Source organism: Sapajus apella, unplaced genomic scaffold (genome assembly GCF_009761245.1).
Source record: "Sapajus apella isolate SASKATOON/1434 unplaced genomic scaffold, GSC_monkey_1.0 scaffold154, whole genome shotgun sequence".
Classification (NCBI taxonomy): Eukaryota; Metazoa; Chordata; class Mammalia; order Primates; family Cebidae; genus Sapajus; species Sapajus apella.
In genome coordinates, this window is record NW_022437094.1 from 1,434,876 (window position 1) to 1,456,672 (window position 21,797).

A 21,797-nucleotide genomic window follows, 5' to 3' on the forward strand; every position below is an offset into this window, starting at 1 on the left:
TATTGAGTACGTACATATTCAGGATTGTTAGCTCTTCTTGTTGCATTGATCCTTTTACCATTATGTAATGTCCTTCTTGGTCTCTTTTTATCTTTCTTGGCTTAAAGTCTATTTTATCAGAGATGATAATTGGAACTCCTGCTTTGTTTTGCTCTCCATTTGCTTGGTAAATCTTCCTCCATCCCTTTATTTTGAGCCTTTGTGTATCCTTGGATGTGAGAGTGGTTTCCTGGATACAGCACACCAATGGGTTTTGGCTTTTTATCCAATTTGTCAGTCTGTATCTTTTGATTGGGGCATTTAGTCCATTTACATTTAGGGTTAATATTGTTATGTGTGAATTTGATCCTGCCATTTTGATGCTGGCTGGCTGTTTTGCCCGTTAGCTGATGCAGTTTTTTTTTTGTTTGTTTGTTTTGATGCTCTTTACCATTTGGTATGTTTTTGGATTGGTGGGTACTCTTTGTTTCTTTCTATGTTTAGTGCTTCTTTCAGGAGCTCTTGTAAAGCAGGCCTGGTGGTTATGAAATCTCTGAGTACTTTCTTATTTACCAAAAATTTTATTTTTCCTTCACTTATAAATCTTAGTTTGGCTTGATATGACTCAGCAATTTCTCCTTCCTTTCAACCCTGGTTAATCTGATGATTATGTCCCTTGTGGTTCCCCTTCTTGAGGAATATTTTTATGGTGTTCACTGTATGTCCTGGACTTGAATATTGACCTGCGTTGCCAGGTTGGGGACGTTTTCCTGGATAATATCATTAAGAGCGATTTCCAGCTTGGATTCATTCTCTCCATCACATTCTAGTACACCTATCAAACGTAGATTAGGTCTTTTCACATAGTCCCATACTTCTTCAGGACTTTGTTCATTCCTTTTTACCCTTTTTTCTCTAATCTTGCCTTTTCGTTTTATTTCATTGAGTTGATCTTCGACCTCCGATATCCTTTCTTCTTCTTGTTCAATTTGGCTGTTGAAACTTGTGTATGGTTTGCAAAGTTCTCGTGTTGTGTTTTTCAGCTCCATCAATTCACTTATATTCCTCTCTAAGTTGTTTATTCTCGTTAGCATTTCATCAAATTTTTTTCAAGGTTCTTTGTTTCTTTGCTTTCGGTTAGAAAACGTTCTTTTAGTTCACAGAACTTTCTTATTACCCCCCTTCTGAAACGTGATTCTGTCAATTCATCACACTCATTCTCCATCCAGCCTTGTTCCCTTGCTGGTGAGAAGTTGCGATCCCTTGTCGGAGAAGAGATGTTCTGGTTTTGGGTGTTTTCATCTTTTTGTGCTGGTTTCTTTCCATCTTCATGGGTTTATCCACCTGTCGTCTTTGTAGTTGTTGACTTTCAGATTGGGCCTCTGAGTGGATGTCCATTAGTTGATGATGAAATTATTTCTTTGTGTTTCTTTGTTTTCCTTCTAGTAGTCTGGCCCTTCTGCTGTAGGACTTCTGAGGTCCACTCCAGGCCATGCTTTCCTGGGGATCACCTGAAGTGGCTGCAGAACAGTAAGGGTTGCTGCCAGTTTCTTCCTCTGCTATCTTTGTCTGAGAAGGATACCCACCAGTTGTCAGTCTGAACTCTCCTTTATGAGGTGACTCTTTGGATATACAGGGGTCAGGGAGCTGCTTGAGGAGAGAGTCTGTCCTTTATAGGAACTCAAGTGCTGAGCTGTGAGCTCTGTTGTTCATTCAGACCTGCTGGACAGGTACCTTTAAGTCTGCTGCAGCAGAACTCATAAACCCACCCCCCTTTTTTCTCAGGTGCTCTGTTCTGGGAGTTCAGGCTTTATTTATGAGTTTCTGTTGTGCTTTTGCCTTTTTTCCAGGCTGCCCTGCTCAGCGGGGAGGCTGCCTAGTCACTGCCTGCAGAGGCTTTGCTGAGCTGCTGTGGGCTCTGCCCAGCTACCTTGTGAGCTTCCCTGCAGTCCTGTTTATACGGGTGTAGTTATAACTGCCTTGTCCATGTTGGTCCACCTCTATAATGACAGACTCTCTCTGTAATGGTGGGCTGCTTCGGCTATGGTGGGCTGCCTCAGCAATGACAAACTACCTCTGCAGTACTGGACTGCCTAGGTAATGGCGGATGCCCCTCCTCCACAGAGCTGGACTGTCCTGGGTTCAGCTGTGCTTGCTGTGAAACTCTCAATCTAGAGCATTTCAGATTGCTGTTTTTTTGTGGGGTTAGGACCAGCTGAGCCTGGCCACCTGGCTCCCTGCCTCAGAGCCTTTTTTTTTCTTGTTTTGTTTTCCATGTGTTTCAGTCACCTGTTGAAAAAGCACCGGGATCTGTGTGATTTCCCATGTGGCAACCCACTGCACCTGCTGAAACAGTGGCACTGAGATTAGTGGTGCTTTTTTGCCCAGGATTCTCCTGGCCTGGCTCCCTTTTTCAGTCCCCCTTTTAATCAGATGAATGGGCAAGTCTGCCTTTCTGGAACTCAATCGCCAGCTAAAACTGCACCCTGATCCATGTATTTTCTATGGAGAACTGCTGCACCAGGTGCTGGCAAAACAGCTGCCCCGGCCAAAACAGCCATCCTGGCCAATCCAGACCTGTTGGGCTCCTCCGCCTGGGAATCTCCTGGTCTGTGTGCAATAAAAATCCATCTGGAAATGCAGCGTCCACTCACCCTCTGTGCTTTCACTGGAAGCTGCAATCCTGAGCTGCTCCTAATGTGCCATCTTGGATCCCTCTCCCCCTCTTCTCTTATAGTGGAGAAAATATCTTTCCATTTTGCTTTTATATATAAGTAGTTTCAGCTATGCTCTTGATCTTATTTTCTCATGTTCTCTCAGACCATTTTCCTGTTACTTACCTTACTTTAGTATGACTTTAATCACTCTCTCACCCCCCACACCCTTTTCATTATTATTGAACGTGCTGAAGTCTCTTTCATCTTAAAAACAGACAAAATTTTTTTAGTCCCATATTCCTCTTAAGCCACTACTCTATGTCCCATTTTACTCCATTTCCAGACTCTCTGTGTGAATTATTTATTCTTATTGACTCTAAAATCTGATATTGCCATCTCATAGATGAATCCACTACATACTGGTTTTTACCACCAAAATTGATTTTCCCAAGGTCCATTAATTTCTTTTTGAGTTTTTGCTAAGAATAATGATTTATCAATACTTACCATTTATTGCCTCATTATAACTGGTGGCAATATTTGTAGTACACTGTCATTTTTGAAACACATTCCACCCTTGGCTTTTGTGATTCAATTTTTTTAAAAAATCATTTTTGGATTGCCAAATAGGAACAGTTCTGGATTGCACCTTCCAGCAAAAATGCAGCGGGTGAGCGATCACCGCATTTCCAAATGACGTCTTACTGCCCACAGACCAGGAGATTCCTGGGAGGAAATGAACAATGAGTCTCCAGTGAGGCTGTTGCAGCCAGTGGAGCCGGTGCCACACAAAAACTGACACAAATCCAGGCACCATTGCAACTGGTGACTGGAATGCTTGAGAGATAGATTTGTGCATTCAGCTGAAGAAAAGGGGTCTGAAACAGGGAGCCAGGTGATTTCGCTTGGCTGGTCTCATGCCCTAAATGATCAGCAATCCGAAACGTTCTGGACTGAGAGTTTCACAAAAGCACAGCTGGACCCAGGATTGTCCAGCTCTGTGGGGGGAAGGGAATATGCCATTACAGAGGCAGTCCACCACTACCAAGGTGGTCTCCCATTAATGAGGCAGTCCACCATTAAGGAGGCAGACCGCCATTACCAAGGCAGTTCTAACTGCAACCCTATAAACAAAACTGCAAGGAAGTTCACACAGCAGCTGGGCAGAGTCCACGACAGCTCAGCAACGCCTCTGCTGGCAAACTGTTACTAGGCTACCTTCTCATTGGGCAGGGCATTTCTGAAAAAAGGCAGCAGAATGACAGGAACTTATAAATGAAGCCCTACCTTTCTGGGGCAAAGCACCTGGGAAAAAAAGGCGGTTATGAGTTCTACTGTAGCAGAATTAAACGTACCTGTCCAGCAGCCCTGAACAGAACAACGGAGCTCACAGCTCAGTACTTGAGCTACTGTAAGGGACAGACTATCTCCTCAAGCAACTCCCTGACCCCCATATAACCAAAGAGACACCTCATAAAGGAGAGCTCAGGCTGAAATCTGACGGGTATCCTTCTGGGACAAAGATAACAGAAGAAACTGGCAGCAACCCTTACTGTTCTGCAGCCACTGCAGGTAATCACCAGGAAAGCAGGGTCTGAAGTGGACCTCCCGCAGTCTTATAGCAGAGGGGCCTGACTGTTAGAAGGAAAACTAATAAACAGAAAGAAGTAATTTCATCAGCAACAAAAAGGACGTCCACTAAGAGACCCCATCTGAAAGTCACCAACCACAAAGATGGGAAAAACCAGCGTGAAAATGATGAAAAGACCCAAAACCAGAATTCCCCTCCTCCTCCAAGGGATCAAAACTCCTCACAAGCAAGGGAACAAAGCTGGATGGAGAATTAGTCTGATGAATTGATAGAAACAGGCTTCAGAAGATGGGTAATAACAAACTTCTCTGAGCTAAAAGATTATGCTCTAACCCAATGCAAAGAAACTAAGAACCTTCAAAAAAGGTTTGACAAAATGTTGACAGGAATAAACAGCTTAGAGAGAAATACAAATGAATTGATGGAGCTGAAAAACACAGCATGAGGACGTTGCAAAGCATACACAAGTTTCAAACTGAATTGAACAAGCAGAAGAAAGGGTATCAGAGATTGTCCAAGAAATATGGGATTATGTAAAAAGACCTAATTTACTTTTGATAGGTGAACTGGAATGTGATGGAAAGAATGAATCCAATCTGAAAAACACTCTTTAGTATATTATCCAAGAGAACTTTCCCAACCTAGCAAGGCAGGCCGCCATTCAAGTCCAGGAAATACAAAGAACACCAGGAAGAGATTCCTCAAGAAGAGCAACTCCAAAGCACATAATCGTCAGATTCACCATGGTTGAAATGAAGGAGAAAATGCTAAGGGCAGGCAGAGAGAAAGGTTGGGTTACCCACAAATGGAAGCCCATCAGATTCACAGCAGATCTCTAAGCAGAAACCCTAAAAGCCAGAAGAGAGTGGGGGCCAATATTCAACATCCTTAAAGAAAAGAACTTGTGACCTAGAATTTCATATCCAGTGAAACAAATCTTCATAAGCAAAGGAGAAATAAAATCCTTTATGAACAAGCAATTGCTCAGAGGTTTCATCACAACCAGACCTGTTTTACCAGAGCTCCTGAAAGAAGCACTAAACATAGAAAGGAAAAACCAACACCAGCCACTCCATAAACGTACAAAATGGTAAAGAGCATTGACACAATGAAGAAACTGTGTCAACTAATGGGCAAAACAGCCAGCTTGCATCAAAATGGCAGGATCAAATTCATACATAACAATATTAAACTTAAATGTAAATGGGCTAAATGCCCCAATCAGAAGATACAGACTGCAAAATTTGATAAAAAGTCAGAGCCCATCGGTGTGTTATATCCAGGAAAACCATCTCACATGCAAGGATACACATAGGCTCAAAATAAAGAGATGGAGGAGGATCTATCAAGAAAATGGAGAATTAAAACAAACAAACAAAAAACAGGAGTTGTAATCCTAGTCTCTGACAAAAAAGACTTTCAACCCACAAAGATCAAAAGAGATTAAGAAGGACATTACATAATGGTAAAAGAATCAAAATAACAAGAAGAGTTAATGATCCTAAATATATACGCGCCTAATACAGGAGCACCCAGGTACATAAAGCAAGTTCTTAATGACTTACAAAGAGACTTAGACTCCCACACAATAATAATGGGAGACTTTAACACTCCACTGTCAATATTAGACAGATCAACGAGACAGAAAATCAACAAGGATATCTAGTACTTGAACTCAGACCTGGACCAAGCAAACCTAAGAGAGATTAACAGAATTCTTCACCCCAAATTCACAGAATATACATATTTCTCAGCACTAGATCACACCTACTCTAAAATTGACAACATAATTGGAAGTAAATCACTCCTCAGGAAATGCAAAAGAACGGAAATCAAAACAAACAGTCTCTCAGACCACAGTGCAATCAAATTAGGACTCAGAATTCAGAAATTAACTCAGAACAGCACAGCTTCATAGAAACTGAACAACTGGCTCTTGAATGCTGACTGGATAAACAATGAAATGAAGGCAGAAATAAAGATGTTCTTTAAAACCGAAGAGAAAAAGACACAACATACCAGAATCTCTGGGAGACATTTAATGCAGTGTCTAGAGGAAAATATACAGTAACAAATGCCCACATGAGAAACAAGGTACGATCTAAAATTGACACCCTGTAATCAAAATTGAAAGAGCTAGAGGAACAAGATCGAAAAAACTCAAAAACTAGCAGAAGACAAGAAATAACTAAGATCAGAGCAGAACTGAAGGAGATAGAAAAACAAAAAACCCTTCAAAAAATTAAATCCAGGAGCTGGTTTTTTGAAAAGATCAACAAAATAGGCCACTCACCAGATTAATAAAAACAAAAGAAAGAATAATCAAATAAATGCAATAAAAATGATAAAGGGATATCACCACAGATTCCACAGAAATACAAACCACCGTCAGAGTTAACGACAAACAATTCAATGCACATAAATCAGTAAACCTTGAAGAAAGAGAAAAATTCCTGGACACTTACACACTCCCACGACAAAACCAGGAAGAAGTTGAAACCAATAAAAAGGGCTGAAGTTGATGCACCGATTAATAGCACACCAACCAAAAACGCCCAGTTCCAGATGGGTTCACAGCCGAATTCTACCAGATATGCAAAGAGGAGCTGATACCACTCCTTCTGAAACTATTCCAAACAATCCAAAAAGAGGGAATCCACCCCAATTCATTTTATGAGACAAACATCATCCTGATACCAAAATCCAGTAGAGACTCAACAAGAAAAGAAAACTTCAGGCCAGTATCCATGATGAACATAGATGCAAAAATATTCAATAAAATAATGGCAAACAGCAACAGCACATCAAAAAGCTTATCCACCATGATCAAGTAGGATCCAACCCAGGGATGCAAGGCTGGTTCAACATACACAAGTCTATAAATGTAATTCCCCACATAAACAGAACCAAAGACAAAAACCACATGATTATCTCAATAGAAGTACAGAAGGCCTTTGACAAAATTCAACAGCCCTTTATGCTAAAAACTCAATAAACTAGGCATTGATGGAACGTATCTCAAAATAATAAAAGCTATTTACGACAAACCGACAGCAAACCTCATACTGAATGAGCAAAAACTGGAAGCATTCCCTTTGAAATCTGGCACCAGACAAGGATCCCATCTCTCACCTCTCCTATTCAGTATAGTATTGGAAGTTCTAGCCAGAGCAATCAGGCAAGAAAAAGACATAACGGCCATTCAATTAAGAAAGAAGGAAGTCAAAGTGTCTCTATTTACAGATGAAGTGATTGTATATTTAGAAGACCACATCGTCTCAGCCCAAAATTTCCTGTAACCGATAAGTAACTTCAGCAAAGTCTCCAGATACAAAATCAACGTGCAAAAATCACAAGCGTTCCTATACACAAACAACTGACTAAAGAGTCCCAAATCAAGAACGAATTGCCATTCACAATTGCTACAAAGAGAATAAAATACCTAGGAACACATTTAATAAAGGATGTAAAGGACGTCTTCAAGGAGAACTACAAACCACTTCTCAACAAAATAAGAGAGGACATAAATGGATGGAGAAATATTCTATGCTCATGTCTATGAAGAATTGATATAGTGAAAATGACCATACTGCCTAAAGTAATTTATAGATTCAAAGCTATCCTTGTCAAGCTAACAATGACCTTCTTTACAGACCTGGAAAAAACCACCTTAAACTTCACATGGAACCGAAACTGTACCCACATAGCCATGTCAATTCTAAGCAAAAAGAACAAAGCCAGAGGCATCATGCTACCTGACTTCAAACCATACTACAAGGCTACTGTAATCAAAACAGGATGGTACTGGCACCAAAACAGAGATATGGAACAATGGAACAGAACAGAGGCCTTGGAAGCAACACCACACATCTACAACCATCTGATCTTTGACAAACCTGACAAAAACAGGCAATGGGGAAACGATTCCCTGTTTAATAAATGGTGTTGGGGAAACTGGCTAGTCATGTGCAGGAAGCAGAAACTGGACCCTTTCCTGATACCTTACACCAAAATGAACTCCAGATGGATTAAAGACTTAAACATATAACTTAACACCATAATAACCTTATAAGAAAACCTAGGCAAAACCACTCAGGACATCAGCATAGGCAGGTACTTCATGCCTAAACCACCAAACGCATTGGCAACAAAAGCCAAAATATACAAATGGGACCTAATCAAACTCCACAGCTTCTGCACAGCAAAAGAAACAATCATTAGAGTGAACTGGTAACCAATAGAATGAGAAAAAAATTTTTACAATCTACCCATCTGACAAAGGGCTAATACCCAGAATCTACAAAGAACTAAAACAGATTTACAAGGAAAAAACAAACACACTCATCCAAAAGTGGGTAAAGGATATGAACAAACACTTTTCAAAAGAAGAAATATATGAGGCCAACAAACATATGAAAAAATGCTCATCATCACTGGTCATTAGAGAAATGCAAATGAAAAATACATTGAGATACCATCTCATGCCCATTAATGTATCCATCATTAAAAAATCTGGAGACAATGCTTGCTGGAGAGGATGTGGAGAAATAGGAACACTTTTACACTATTGGTGGGAGTGTAAGTTAGTTCAACCATTGTGGAAGACAGTGTGGTGAAAACTCAAGGACCTAGAAACTGAAATTCCATTTGACCCAGCACTCTCATTACTGGGTATATATCCAAAGGATTATAAATCGTTCTATTAGAGGGACATATGCACACGAATGTTCATTGCAGCACAGTTTACAATAGCAAAGACTTCAAACCAACCCAAGTGCCCATCGATGATAGACTGGATAGGGAAAATGTGGCACATATATACCTTGGAATACTACACAGCCATAAAAAATGATGAGTTAGTGTCCTTTATAGGGAAATGTATGAACCTGGAAACCATCATTCTCAGCAAACTGACACAAGAACAGAAAATCAAACACCCCATGTTCTCACTCATAGGTGGGTGTTGAACAATGAGAACACATGGATGCAGGGAAGGAGCATCACACACTGAGGTCTGTTGTGGGGGACTCATGGAGGGACAGTGTGGGGTAGGGAGTTGGAGAGTGATAACATGGGGAGAAATGCTAGATATAGTTGATGGGAATGGAGGCAGCAAACCAGATTGCCATGTACAGCTAGAGCTCGACTTACAACCACGGTCGGGACCGCGGACCGGTCGTAACACGATTTGGTCGTAAATTGAGTAGGCTATATGTACAGTTGAAATGGTGCATGTGGAGATGGTAGTGCTGCCAGAAGCTGGTCCGCACTGTCATACGCCCAGCTGGGCAACGTTTATGCTGCCAGATGCGGAGCAGTCGTGGCTAGCAATTGTGGTTGTAAAGTCGAATGGTCATAAGTTGCATAGGTGGTAAGTCGATCAATACCTTGTACCTATGCAACAATCCTGCATGTTCTTTACATGTACCCCAGAACCTAAAATACAATAAAATATGTATATATGTATTTTTATATATATGTATGTATATATATATATATATGTGTGCATGTGTGTATATATATGTGTGTATAGATATATATGTGTGTGTGTGTGTATATATATATATATATAAATCATTTTTACCTTTTGTTGGTACATAGCAGTTATATATGTATTTATCGACTATGTGAGATATTTTGAATTAGTCATATAATGGATAATAATTACTCTTGGAAAATGGGGTAGGTATCCATCCCCTTAAGCATTTATCCTTTGTGTTATAATCCTTTTGATATTGCCCCTTTTCCTTTTCATCTGCCTTGCTGGCTTTTCTTTTTTGTTCATCTCTTATACATTTGTATTTTAGAAGGACCTGGTTTACTTCTCTCTCTTTTCTCTACTTACCCTCTCAGTGTGACTCCATCTACACCTGACGCTTCAACCATTTTCCATAAACAGATGATGCTCAAATATGCCTCATCTGCTCACCCTTATCACTTAGGCTAGAGGACAGTCTATTTACTACTACAGGAAGACTGGCCATTTCAGATAACTGAAACTCAACATAACTAAAACTGATCTTATTTTTCTTTCAAGCTCTTGAAACCTGTTCCACTACTTCAATTCTTGTCCAATCCCAGTGACCCAGTTTATTTTGGGTCAAAATAAACTCAGCTGCTAAAGCCTCATTTCAAAGTTTTCTCAGTCATTACATCTAAGCAATGCCAAGTCATATTGAAACTACCTACTAATGATTTCTTACATTGTTACATCTCTCTCCATCCCCATGGTTACAGTCGTAGTTCAGGCTACAATCATTTCTCACATGAACTACTACCAAAGCCTTTTGACTAGTCACTAAATCTACAATTTTGACGCATTTCAAACCCTTCTCTCACCTGCAACCCAAGTACAAATTTTAAATGCAAATCTAAATTCTAAAGGTATAAAGCTGTTTCTGGCACACAGCACTTATGGAAAAACACATTAGAGCTGAAGCTCAGATGTTAGGATTGAACTATTAAGGATATCTACATAATTTGTTGATGTCAGTTTCTTTTTAATACTGCACAGGTTAAAACTAGATGCAAAGGTACATTTAAAAGACTTAAAATTTTACTGGATGGAACATGATGGAGGCTCATTTTTAATGTCCAAAGTGGATCAAGATCTCATTTTGGCTCAGAAAAAGGTAATTTTAAATAAAATTTGTTTAATAGAATTATTTTTATTCTGAGGCGCCATTCTGAACTCTTTGCTTCACTTTATGCCAAATATTTCTGCATCAGCTTACAAAATTAAGATTATCAGAACAATTATACTAAGCAATCTTGGTGTGATTTTTCATGGTTATTTTAGATATTTTATGTTTTTAGTAATGACACTTGTATTTTGTATATAAAGTATGATATATCAAATAAATTGCTCAGAGGTAATTTAAAAGTTTGGTGTATCTATCTATCTATCTATCTATCTATCTATCTATCTATCTATCTATCTATCTCCAGTGGTTCTATGCCAATGTGTAGATGTAAATTTTAGGTAGTTACGATAGTATCATATATGTAATCATTTTAGCCTGAGTTTTCTTTCAAATACTTTTATAATCAGATGAAATAATAGAACAAATTTGTCTTTTTAAAAGCAAAGGCTTATTTGGGAAAGAAGAATAATAACAAGAATGGTCCTATCAAATTTTGAAAGTAATTTTTAAACTAATAATTTAATAATAATACAGATCATCACTTGGAAACAATGTAATTGTATATATCAGTGCTCAAGAGAATCAGTGTAGTAACTCACAGTAAGAGTTAGGAAAGTATCTTAGTGAAAGTCAAGTAACCTCCAAGTTAGAATCATCCAAACAGATGGAAAATCTCTAGTAGAAAATTGGTTTTTCATACTTGTGAATTATGAAACATGTGTAAAAACTAGATGAAGCTTGATTGCTGTAAAAGATGGGTTTTGGCCGAGTGCTGTGGCTCACATCTGTAATCCCAGCACTTTGGGAGGCTGAGGCAGGTGGATCATGAGGTCCAGAGATCAAGACCATCCTGTCTAACAAGGTAAAACCCAATCTCTATTGAAAATACAAAAAATTAGCCAGGCATGGTGGCACGTGTCTGTAATACCAGCTACTATCGAGGCTGAGGCAGGAGAATCGCTTGAACTCGGGAGGTAGAGTTTGCAGTAAGCCAAGATTGTGCCACTGTACTCCAGTCTGGGTGACAGTTGACAGAGTGAGACCCCGTCTCCAAAAAAGAAAAAAAATAAAAACAAAACACATGGCTTTTATATTCTTTGTTTTGTGCCATCATGAAAAAATATCTGTGACTCCACAACTTATAAAGAACAAAAATTTACTTCCCACATATCTGGAGGCAGGAAAACTCAAGATCAAGGTGCTAGCAGGTTCAGTGTCTGGTGAGGGCCAACTTGCTGCATTCTCCAGAGTGGAGAAACATGGCAGAAGGTTGGGAGAGACATCTGCTAAGGCTGCATGAAGCCTTTTAAAAAGTGGCTGTAATCGCTTTAATTAAGGGCAAGCCTCATGGCCTAATCACCTTTTAAGGGCCCCATCTCTTAATACTAACGCATTGGCAACACCTGAATCTTCGAGTTGATGCATTCAAGCCATAGCATATGTAGATACATCATTGTGTTGCTACAGTTGAAGATCATGCTATAAAATTATGCATTATTTTTGAATCTATAGGTAAAATGTAATTCATAGTGGATTATAAAATTTCTTTTAGTAATGTTTAATGATGAAAAGAGAAAAGTAAGATCTTCATAGTAAGCTCTAAACCTAGAAACAGACTTTCTTCCTAAATTAGCTTTGTTTTCTTGTTTTTAATTTTTATTTTACTTTACATTCTGTGGTACATGTGCAGATCTTGCAGGATTGTTTCATAGGTATACACACGCCATGGTGATTTGCTGCCTCCAACCCCCCGTCACCTACATTAGGTATTTCTCCTAATGTTATCCCTCCCCATCCTCCCCACTTCCTGCTATCCCTCTACTAATCCCCCACCCTCCAACAGACCCCAATATGTGCTTTTCCCCTCCCTGTGTCAATGTGTTCTCATTGTTCAATATCCACTTATGGGTGAGAACATATGGTGTTTGGTGTTCTGTTCTTGTGTCAGTTTGCTGAGAATGATGGTTTCCAGATTCATCCATGTACCTGCAAAGGACATGAACTCATCATTTTTATGGCTGCATACTATTCCATGGTGTATATTTGGCACATTTTCTTTAACCAGCCTATCATTTATGGGCATTTGGGTTGGTTCCAAGTCTTTGCTATTGTAAACAGTGCCGTAATGAACATACATGTGCATGCAGAGATGGCTGTTGACTATGTTAACGTTTTGCATGTATTATGACAGCTTCACAAATCTGAATGAATAATGTCTAAAAGGAAGTAATTATAGAAAATATTGTCAACAAATCATAGAGGGTTATTAACCTTGTATAGGCTATAACCCATTGTAAGAGAAATACCATCATGGACATAGGAAAATGAGAAAGATAAATTATAAAAGAATATATATAAGTGAATAATAAAAATGTAAGAAGTGTTAAGACTTACAAATAACTATAGAAAAATTGAGATACTATTCCCTGTTTGCCTGGGTTGATAAATCATAGAATGCCAGTGGCAAAGCAAATTGGTACTTTTCTGGGGAGTTGGAGTATAAATACAAAATTGTGAAGCCAGGAGTAGGAGAACAAAGGGAAAAAAATGAATGGAAGTAAATTATTCACACTGAATTCTTAGCCCATATAAGTTACTCTCACAGCAGATTTACCTCTTCCTGTTCAGTAACTTAAGCAAAAATTTTAATAACTTAATGTATAGACACTTAACCTTCATTACCAAATTATCTAGCCCATTTAATATTATGACCCAAAGCCCTTCTCTTCATGATATTAAAACCATATTTTTGCTGTACTGAAATTCATGTGTATGAAGAACCAATTGTTCCAAGTGGTTTTTTAGTGGAAAAAAAAAAAAACCACTATACAAGGGTCTCAATGTTACTGAAACTTTCTTTGCAGTGTCAGATGTGACAATGTTGCAGACCTCATCATCTGCCTGCATTAGCTAGCAGGTAGAGCTATCGTGGAATCGTTTAGTTTGAAATAGTAGTTTAAAATAGTCACATGCTATAAAAGGGACAGAATGAAATACATGTGAATTAACTTAGGAGTTTCATTTCATACTGAATAATTTTAGAACAGGCTCTAGTGAAGATTGATGTATGGAATACAAGGCTCTATAACGCTGTCATATGCTTTACCAGTTGGGTCAATAAGAGAAATTTTATAACCTCAATATTTTTCAAGAAAGCAGTTTATAAAATTCAGATGCATATTTCTAATTAAAAATTTAGTTTTGCCATATTATGTTCTTTTTTATTGTATGTACATAAAATCCAGGGGCAATTTCTTTAAAATATAAAATAAGATGAGCGTGCTATCACCATTATTATTCATAGAAAGTATCTCAAAGAAAAATTAGAAATGAGGTGTGCAAGAAAGACAAATCTATAATTATTTATAGATTAATATATGAGTATATTCTTGTAAAACTCGAGGAGTGCTATTTAAAAACTCTTAGAATGAATGAGTTCAACCTAAAATAAGATGCACAATGAATATAAAAAGAACATAACGAACATATCTATCAGAAATAACCAGTTAAAAAGTAGAATGGGGAAAACAGAGAAGACAAAAAGAAAATCCTATTAAATTCCTACAGACTCTAAAAGTAAGAATGTAGGACCTACCACAGAAAAATTACAAAACTTTAGTAAGAGTCCTAAGATGAGCTCTGAATAAAAAGAGAAACTTAATTTTATAGCTTGGGTTGTTTGTGGATAGATCACATAGCTTATATAATCAATGTCACTGGGTTTACAATTATCATCCTATATTATAAAGTATCTAGGCACACTAAAAAATTTCATCACAGTGGTAAAGGTATTTCTGAAACACAAACAGCCCTGCTGTTCTGTAATTTGTCATTGCATGAATTAGTTTATGTCTCTTTCTTTCTGTATATTTCCTGAAAAGTAGGAAGTGGAGGAACATGAGAATGAATGGTGTGTGTATCTGAGGAGGAAGGAGATAAATAGAAAAAAAAAAGTCTTATATCGTTCAGGGGGTAAGGATGCGTGATACCTCCACCATGCCTAAGCTATTGTCCGAAAAATACCATGTTTTAGAACAGGAAGGCCATATTTTACAGCAACTTAAAGCAAATTAGCAATTTTTATTATGGAAGTTGAGAAAATGGTGTTAATCTCCTGCCAGAGTATATAGCCAAGAAAAAGTGAAAACTTTTGATTTAAGAGAATCAAAATGTTAAGGATTTACTATTCCAGAATTTTAATATGGTATAATTTATCTAAATATTTCTCTAAAGTTATTACATGTATATAGCAATTTGTACTTTATCCACTTCCAGGTTCAATATAAAGAGTGAGCTTTTTTGATTTTCTAGCAGAAAGCGAATGGGTGCTAACTGATGTAGGTCTGCAATTCTTTCTAAGTCAGAAGAAAAAAAAGGAGTTCGTGCATCAAACGTTGTTGAGGATATTGTATGATCCAGGTCTTTTTATCATTTCTATATTTCCTAGCAACAACTTACTTTTACCCATTTTGCAGGGAAAGATGCCGAGGTTTTGTGTGCTGTTGGATTTAATTTTTATTCATAGATTTCATTCTTTAGAACAGTAATAGATTTACCAAAAGATTGAGCAGATAGTAGAGTGTCCATGGATACCCCCTCTTTCTTGCACTACTAGGGTACATGTTTTATGACTGATGAACCAATATTGACGTATTATTAACTTAAGTCCATAGTTTAGTGTTCATATTTTGCAGTTCTACAGCATTTGACACATGCATAATCGTATGTAACTATCATTACAATATCATACAGAATAGCTTTTACCACTCTAAAAACTTCTGTGCATCACTTATTTCTACATTCTCCCCACTCCTACTGGAAACCAGAGATTTTTTTACTATTTGTATACTTTTGACTTTTTTCTAATATCGTATATCTAGAATCTAAATTATGTAGCCTTGTTATACTTGCTTCTTTCACATCGAAATAAGCATTTAAGTTTCTTCCATATCATTTTGTGGCTTGGTAACTCATTTCTTTTTATCTCTGAATAATATTTTATGGTAAGTATGCATCATCATGATTTATTTATTTACCTAGTAAAGAACATCTTGGTTGTTTCCAAATATTGTTATATTTGAACAAAAGCTGTTGTAATCATTTTTGTGCACCATTTCAATAGGCACAGGTTTTCTATTCAATTAGGTAGTACCAAGGAACACAATATACTTTGCATTGTTAAAAACCTTGAGATTGTCTTCCAAAGTGGCTTTATTATGGTACTCCAGAAAAGGAGAAGGAATTTCTTCTGCTTCTCTGGAGTACCCTAATATTAGTAATCTTACACACACACACACACACAGACACACACACAGATGCACACACTCACACACACACACACATATATACACATATAAAATGTATAATGACAGTGTGGCGATTTCTCAAGGACCTAGAAATAGAAATTCCATTTGACCCAGCAATCCCATTACTGGGTATATATCCAAAGGATTACAAATCGTTCTACTATAAGGACACGTGCACACGAATGTTCATTGCAGCACTGTTTACAATAGCAAAGACCTGGAACCAACCCAAATGCCCATCGACGATAGACTGGTCAGGGAAAATGTGGCACATATACACCATTCAATATTATGCAGCCATCAAAAACGATGAGTTTGTGTCCTTTGTAGGGACATGGATGAACCTGGAAACCATCATTCTCAGCAAACTGACAGAAGAGCAGAAGATCAAACACCGCACGTTCTCACTCATAGGCGGGTGTTGAACAATGAGAACACATGGACACAGGGAGGGGAGCACTACACACTGGGGTCAGTTGGGGGGAAATAGGGGAGGGACGGTGAGGAGTGGGGAGCTGGGGAGAGATAGCAAGGGGAGAAATGCCAGATGTAGGTGATGGGGAGGAAGGCAGCAAATCACACTGCCACGTGTGTACCTATGCAACAATTTTGCATGTTCTTCACATGTACCCCCAAACCTAAAATGCAATAAAATAAATAAATGGGGAAAATGTATAATGATTAATATAAATGAAAGTTTGTACCCGCGGACCAACATAGCTTTATTTCATCCCCTCACCCCACCCACAATTCCTGGCAACTACCCTCTTACTTTCTGCTTCGGTACTTCTTAGAGATTCTGATTTGAATTACTTCTAATATATTACTAGAAGTAGCATTGCTGGATCATATGGTAGCTCTATTTTTAATGTTTTCAATGGCTGTACAAATTTACATTACTGCCACAGTGCACAAGGGTTTCCTTTTCTCTCCATCCTCAACAACACTTACCTTAAGAAAAAAAATTAGCCAAAGTAGACAAACAGTATCTAATTAAACTTAGGGGCTTCTTCACAGCAATGAACCAACACCCAACAGAATGGGAAACAATTTTTGCAATCTACCCATTTGACAAAGGGCTGATTTTCAGAATCTACCAAGAACTTAAACAAATTTACAAGAAAAAAAAACAGACAAACCCATCAAAAAGTGGGCAAAGGATATGAACAGACACTTCTCAGAAGAAGATATTTATGCAGCCAACAAACATATGAAAAAAGCCTCATCATCACTGATCATTAGAGAAATGCAAATCAAACCACATTGAGATACCATCTCATGCCAGTTAGAATGGTGATCATTAAAAAATCTGAAGACAACAGATGCTGGAGAGGATGTGAAGAAATAGCAATGCTTTTCCCTGTTGGTGGGAGTGTAAATTAGTTCAACCACTGTGGAAGACAGTGTGGTGATTGCTCAAGGATCTAGAAATAGAAATACCATCTGACTCAGCAATCCCATTGCTGTTTATATACCCAAAGGATTATAAATTGTTTTTTTATAAAGAAACATGCACAAGTATGTTCTTTGTCGCTCTGTTTACAATAGCAAAGATCTGGAACCAACCCAAATGCCCATCAATGATAGACTGGACAAAGAAAATGTGGCACATATACACCATGAAATAGTATGCAGCCATAAAATCGATGAGTTTATGTCCTTTGCAGGACACAGATGAATCTGGAAACTATCATTCTCAGCAAACTGACACAAGAACAGAAAGCCAAACACGACATATTCTCACTCATAAGTGGGTGTTGAAAAATGAGAACACATGGACACAGGGAGGGGAACATCAAACACTGGGGTCTGTTGGGGAGTGGGGGGCTAGGGGAGGAATAGAAGGGTATGGGGGGATTGGGGAGGGATAACATTTGGAGAAATCCCTAATATAGATGAGGAGGGGATGGAAGCAGCAAACAACCATGGCATATGTATACCTATATAATAATCCTGCATGATCTGTACATGTATCCCAGAACTTAAAGTATAATAATAATAATAATAATAATAAATAGCTATGCTATTGGGTGAGAGGTGATGTACATGGTTTTGATGTGCATTTAACTGATGATTAGTGTTGTTGTTGTTGTTGTTTTTCATGTACCTAGGAGTCAGTTGTTTGTCTTCATTGCAAGAATGTCTATTCAGGTTATTTGCCCATTTAAAATTTATTTTTTAGTGATAATTCTATGAATTCCTTGTATATTTTGAATATTAACTCTATTTCAAATATGTTTTATAAATATTTTATTCCATTCAGTAGTTTGCCTTTTTATTTTATATTGTTTTCTTTGCTTTGCAAATGATTTTTAGTTTGATATAAATCAATTTGTTTATTTTTGCTTTATTAGCCTGTGTTTTCAGAGATATATGCAAAAAAAAATTGCCAAAACCAAAGTCACAAGTGTTTTCTATTTTCCTCTAGTAATTTCAGTCAAGTCTTAAATTTATTTTGTTTTATTTTTCATCATTTTAGATTCAAAAGGTACTTGTGCATGTTGTTGCATGAATATATTGTGTAATGGTGAGATTTGGGTTTCTAGTGTACCCATTACACAAACAGTGGACCGTTAATCTATTAGATACTGTCTCAGCCCTCATCTACCTCCCACTCTTCCCCATTGGGAGTTGCCAGGTTCAACTATTTCCATCTACTTGTCCATGTATATCCATTGTTTATGTCACACTTATAAGTGAGAAACAGGCTTTCTGTTTCTGAATTATTTCACTTAGGATAATGGCCTCAAGCTAAATCCACGTGGCTGCAAAATACATTATTTCATTCTTTTTTGGTCTGTATGGTATTCTGTGGTGTTTATATATCACATTTCTTTATTCAGTCTATCATTAATAAAAATTTAGGTTCATCTCATGACTGTTATTTTAAATAGTGTTACAATAAATGTAACACACAAGTTTAGGTGTCTTTTTTGTATGATGATTTCTTTTCTTTTGGTTAGTCAGGAATGGAAATGCTATGTCGAATGGTAGTTTTATTTTGGTTCCTTGAGAAAACTTCATACTGTTTTCCATAGAAATTGTATTACTTTACAATATACCAACAGTAACAACAGTGTATAAGCATTCCTCTTTTTTTTTTTTTTTGCATTCTTACCAACAACTGTTATTATTATTATTATTTTGCCTTAAAAAATAGCCATTCTGACTGGTGTATCTCATTTGTGGTTTTAATTTACATTTCTCTGATTACTAGTGATGCCGAACACCTTTTCATAAATTTTTTAGTCAATTGCATGTCTTCTTTTTAGAAATGTCTGTTCATGTTTTATACTCACTTTTTAATGGGGTTGGAGTTTCTTCTGGTTGATTTGTTTGAGTTTTTTTGTAGACAGTGGATATTAGACCATTTTCAGAGGCATAATTTGCAAATATTTTCTTCTGTCCTATAGTTTGTTTTTTGCTCTGTTGATTATTTCCTTTGTTGTACAAAAGTTTTTTAGTTTAATTAAGTCCCATTTGTCTACTTTTGGTTTTTTTTCCCCCATTTATTTATTTTATTGCATTTTAGGTTTTGGGGTACATGTGAAGAACATGCAAGATTGTTGCATAGGTACACACGTGGCAGTGTGATTTGCTGCCTTCCTCCCCATCACCTACATCTGGCATCTCTCCCCTTGCTATCTCTCCCCAGCTCCCCACCCCCACCGTCCCTCCCCTATTTCCCCCCAACTGACCCCAGTGTGTAGTGTTCCCCTCCCTGTGTCCATAAATTCTTTCCCAAGGGCAATGTCAGAAGAGGTTTTTTTTTTCTATTTTTTTGCTAAGACTTTTCTTGTTTGAGGTCTTACATTTAAGTCATAAATAAAACTTGACCTCATTTTTGTATATGGAGAGAGAGAGGGATCCAGTTTCCTTATTCTAAATATTGCTAGGCTGTGTAATTTCAAAGAAGAAACTTTTCATTTTAGTGATTGTAGAATTATTTTAATCTTAATTTTATTTAGTGCTGCTCCAATGTTCGTTATTTCTTTTATTCTGCTAGCTTCAGGTTTAGTTGCTTTTCTTGTTTTTTAGTTCCTTGAAGTGGAACATTAGGTTGTTATTTTGGGATTTTTACACCATTTTGATGAAGACATTTAATTCCACAATCTTTCCTGTTAATACTGCTATTGCTGAATCCCAGTAGTTTTGGCATATTGTGCCTCTATTTTCATTTGTTTCAAAAATATTATTTTATATCTGCCTTAATTTCATTGTTTACCCAAAAGTCATTAAGGAGCAAGTTGTTGAAAGATCTAAAATTGACACACTAACATCACAATTAAAAGGATTAGAGAAGCAAAATCAAACAAATTCAAAAGCTAGCAGAAGACAAGAAATAACTAAGATCAGAACAGAACTGAAGGAGATAGAGACAGAAGAAATCCTTCAAAAAGTCAATAAATTCAGGAGCTGCTTTTTTGAAAAAACCAACAAAATAGATATACTTCTAGCCAGATTAATAAAAAGTAAAGGGGAGAAGACTCAAATAGATACAATAAAGATGATAAAGGAGATATTACCATGGATCCTACAGAAAGAAAAACTACCATCAGAGATTACTACAAACATCTCTATGCAAATAAACCAGTAAATCCAGAAGAAATGGATACATTTCTGGACACTTGCACCCTCCCAAGACTAAACCAGAAAGAGCCTGAATTCCTGAATAGACCAACAACAAAGTCTGAAGTTGAGGCAGAAATTAATAGACTACCCACGAAAAAAAGTCCAGGTCCAGAAGGGTTCACAGCTGAATTCTACCAGACATACAAAGAGGAGTGGGAACCATTTCTTCTGAAACGATTCCAAACAATCCAAAAAGAGGGAATCCTTCCAAATCATTTTATGTGATCAACATCATCCTGATACCAAAACTCGGCAGAGACTCAACAAGAAAAGAAAACTTCAGGCCAATATCCATGTTGAACATAGATGCAAAAATCTTCAATAAAATACTGGCAAACCGATTGCAACAGCATATCAAAAAGCTTATCCACCACGATCAAGTAGGCTTCATCCCAGAAATGCATGGCTGGTTCAACATATGCAAGTCTATACATGTAATTCACCACATAAACAGAACGAAAGACAAAAAACACATGATTATTTCTATAAATGCAGAGAAGGCCTTCGTCAACATTCAACAGTGCGTTATGCTAAAAACTCTCAATAAACTAGATATCAAAGAATGTATCTCAAAATAATAATTTATGACAAACCCACAGCCACTATCACACTGAATGGGCAAAACTAGGAAACATTTCCGTTGAAATCTGGCACTAGACAAGGATGCTCTCTGTCACCACTCCGATTGAATATAGTATTGGAAGTTCAAGCCAGGACAGCCAGGCAAAGATAATAAATAAAATGTATTCAATTAGGAAATGAGAAAGCCAAATTGTCTCTATTTGCAGACAACATGATTGTATATTTAGAGGACTTCATTGTCTCAGTCCAAAATCTCCTGAAACTGATAAGCAACTTCAGGAAAGTCTTAGGATACAAAATCAATGTGCAGACATCACAAGCATTCCTATATACTAACAGAGAGCCAAATTAACAGCGAACTCCTATTCACAATTGCTTCAAAGACAATAAAATACCTAGAAATACA

General features: G+C 37.4%; 1 protein-coding gene across 2 annotated transcripts in view; it reads left to right on the top strand.

The window, feature by feature from the left end:
• FAAH2 (fatty acid amide hydrolase 2) overlaps window positions 1-21,797 on the top strand; it is a 286,150-nt gene that overhangs the window by 81,127 nt on the left and 183,226 nt on the right. For both annotated transcript variants that reach the window (XM_032266098.1, XM_032266099.1), the window contains one exon: window positions 10,742-10,859. In XM_032266098.1, the coding sequence (XP_032121989.1) occupies window positions 10,742-10,859 (118 nt within the window). The remainder of the gene's footprint in view (window positions 1-10,741; window positions 10,860-21,797) is intronic.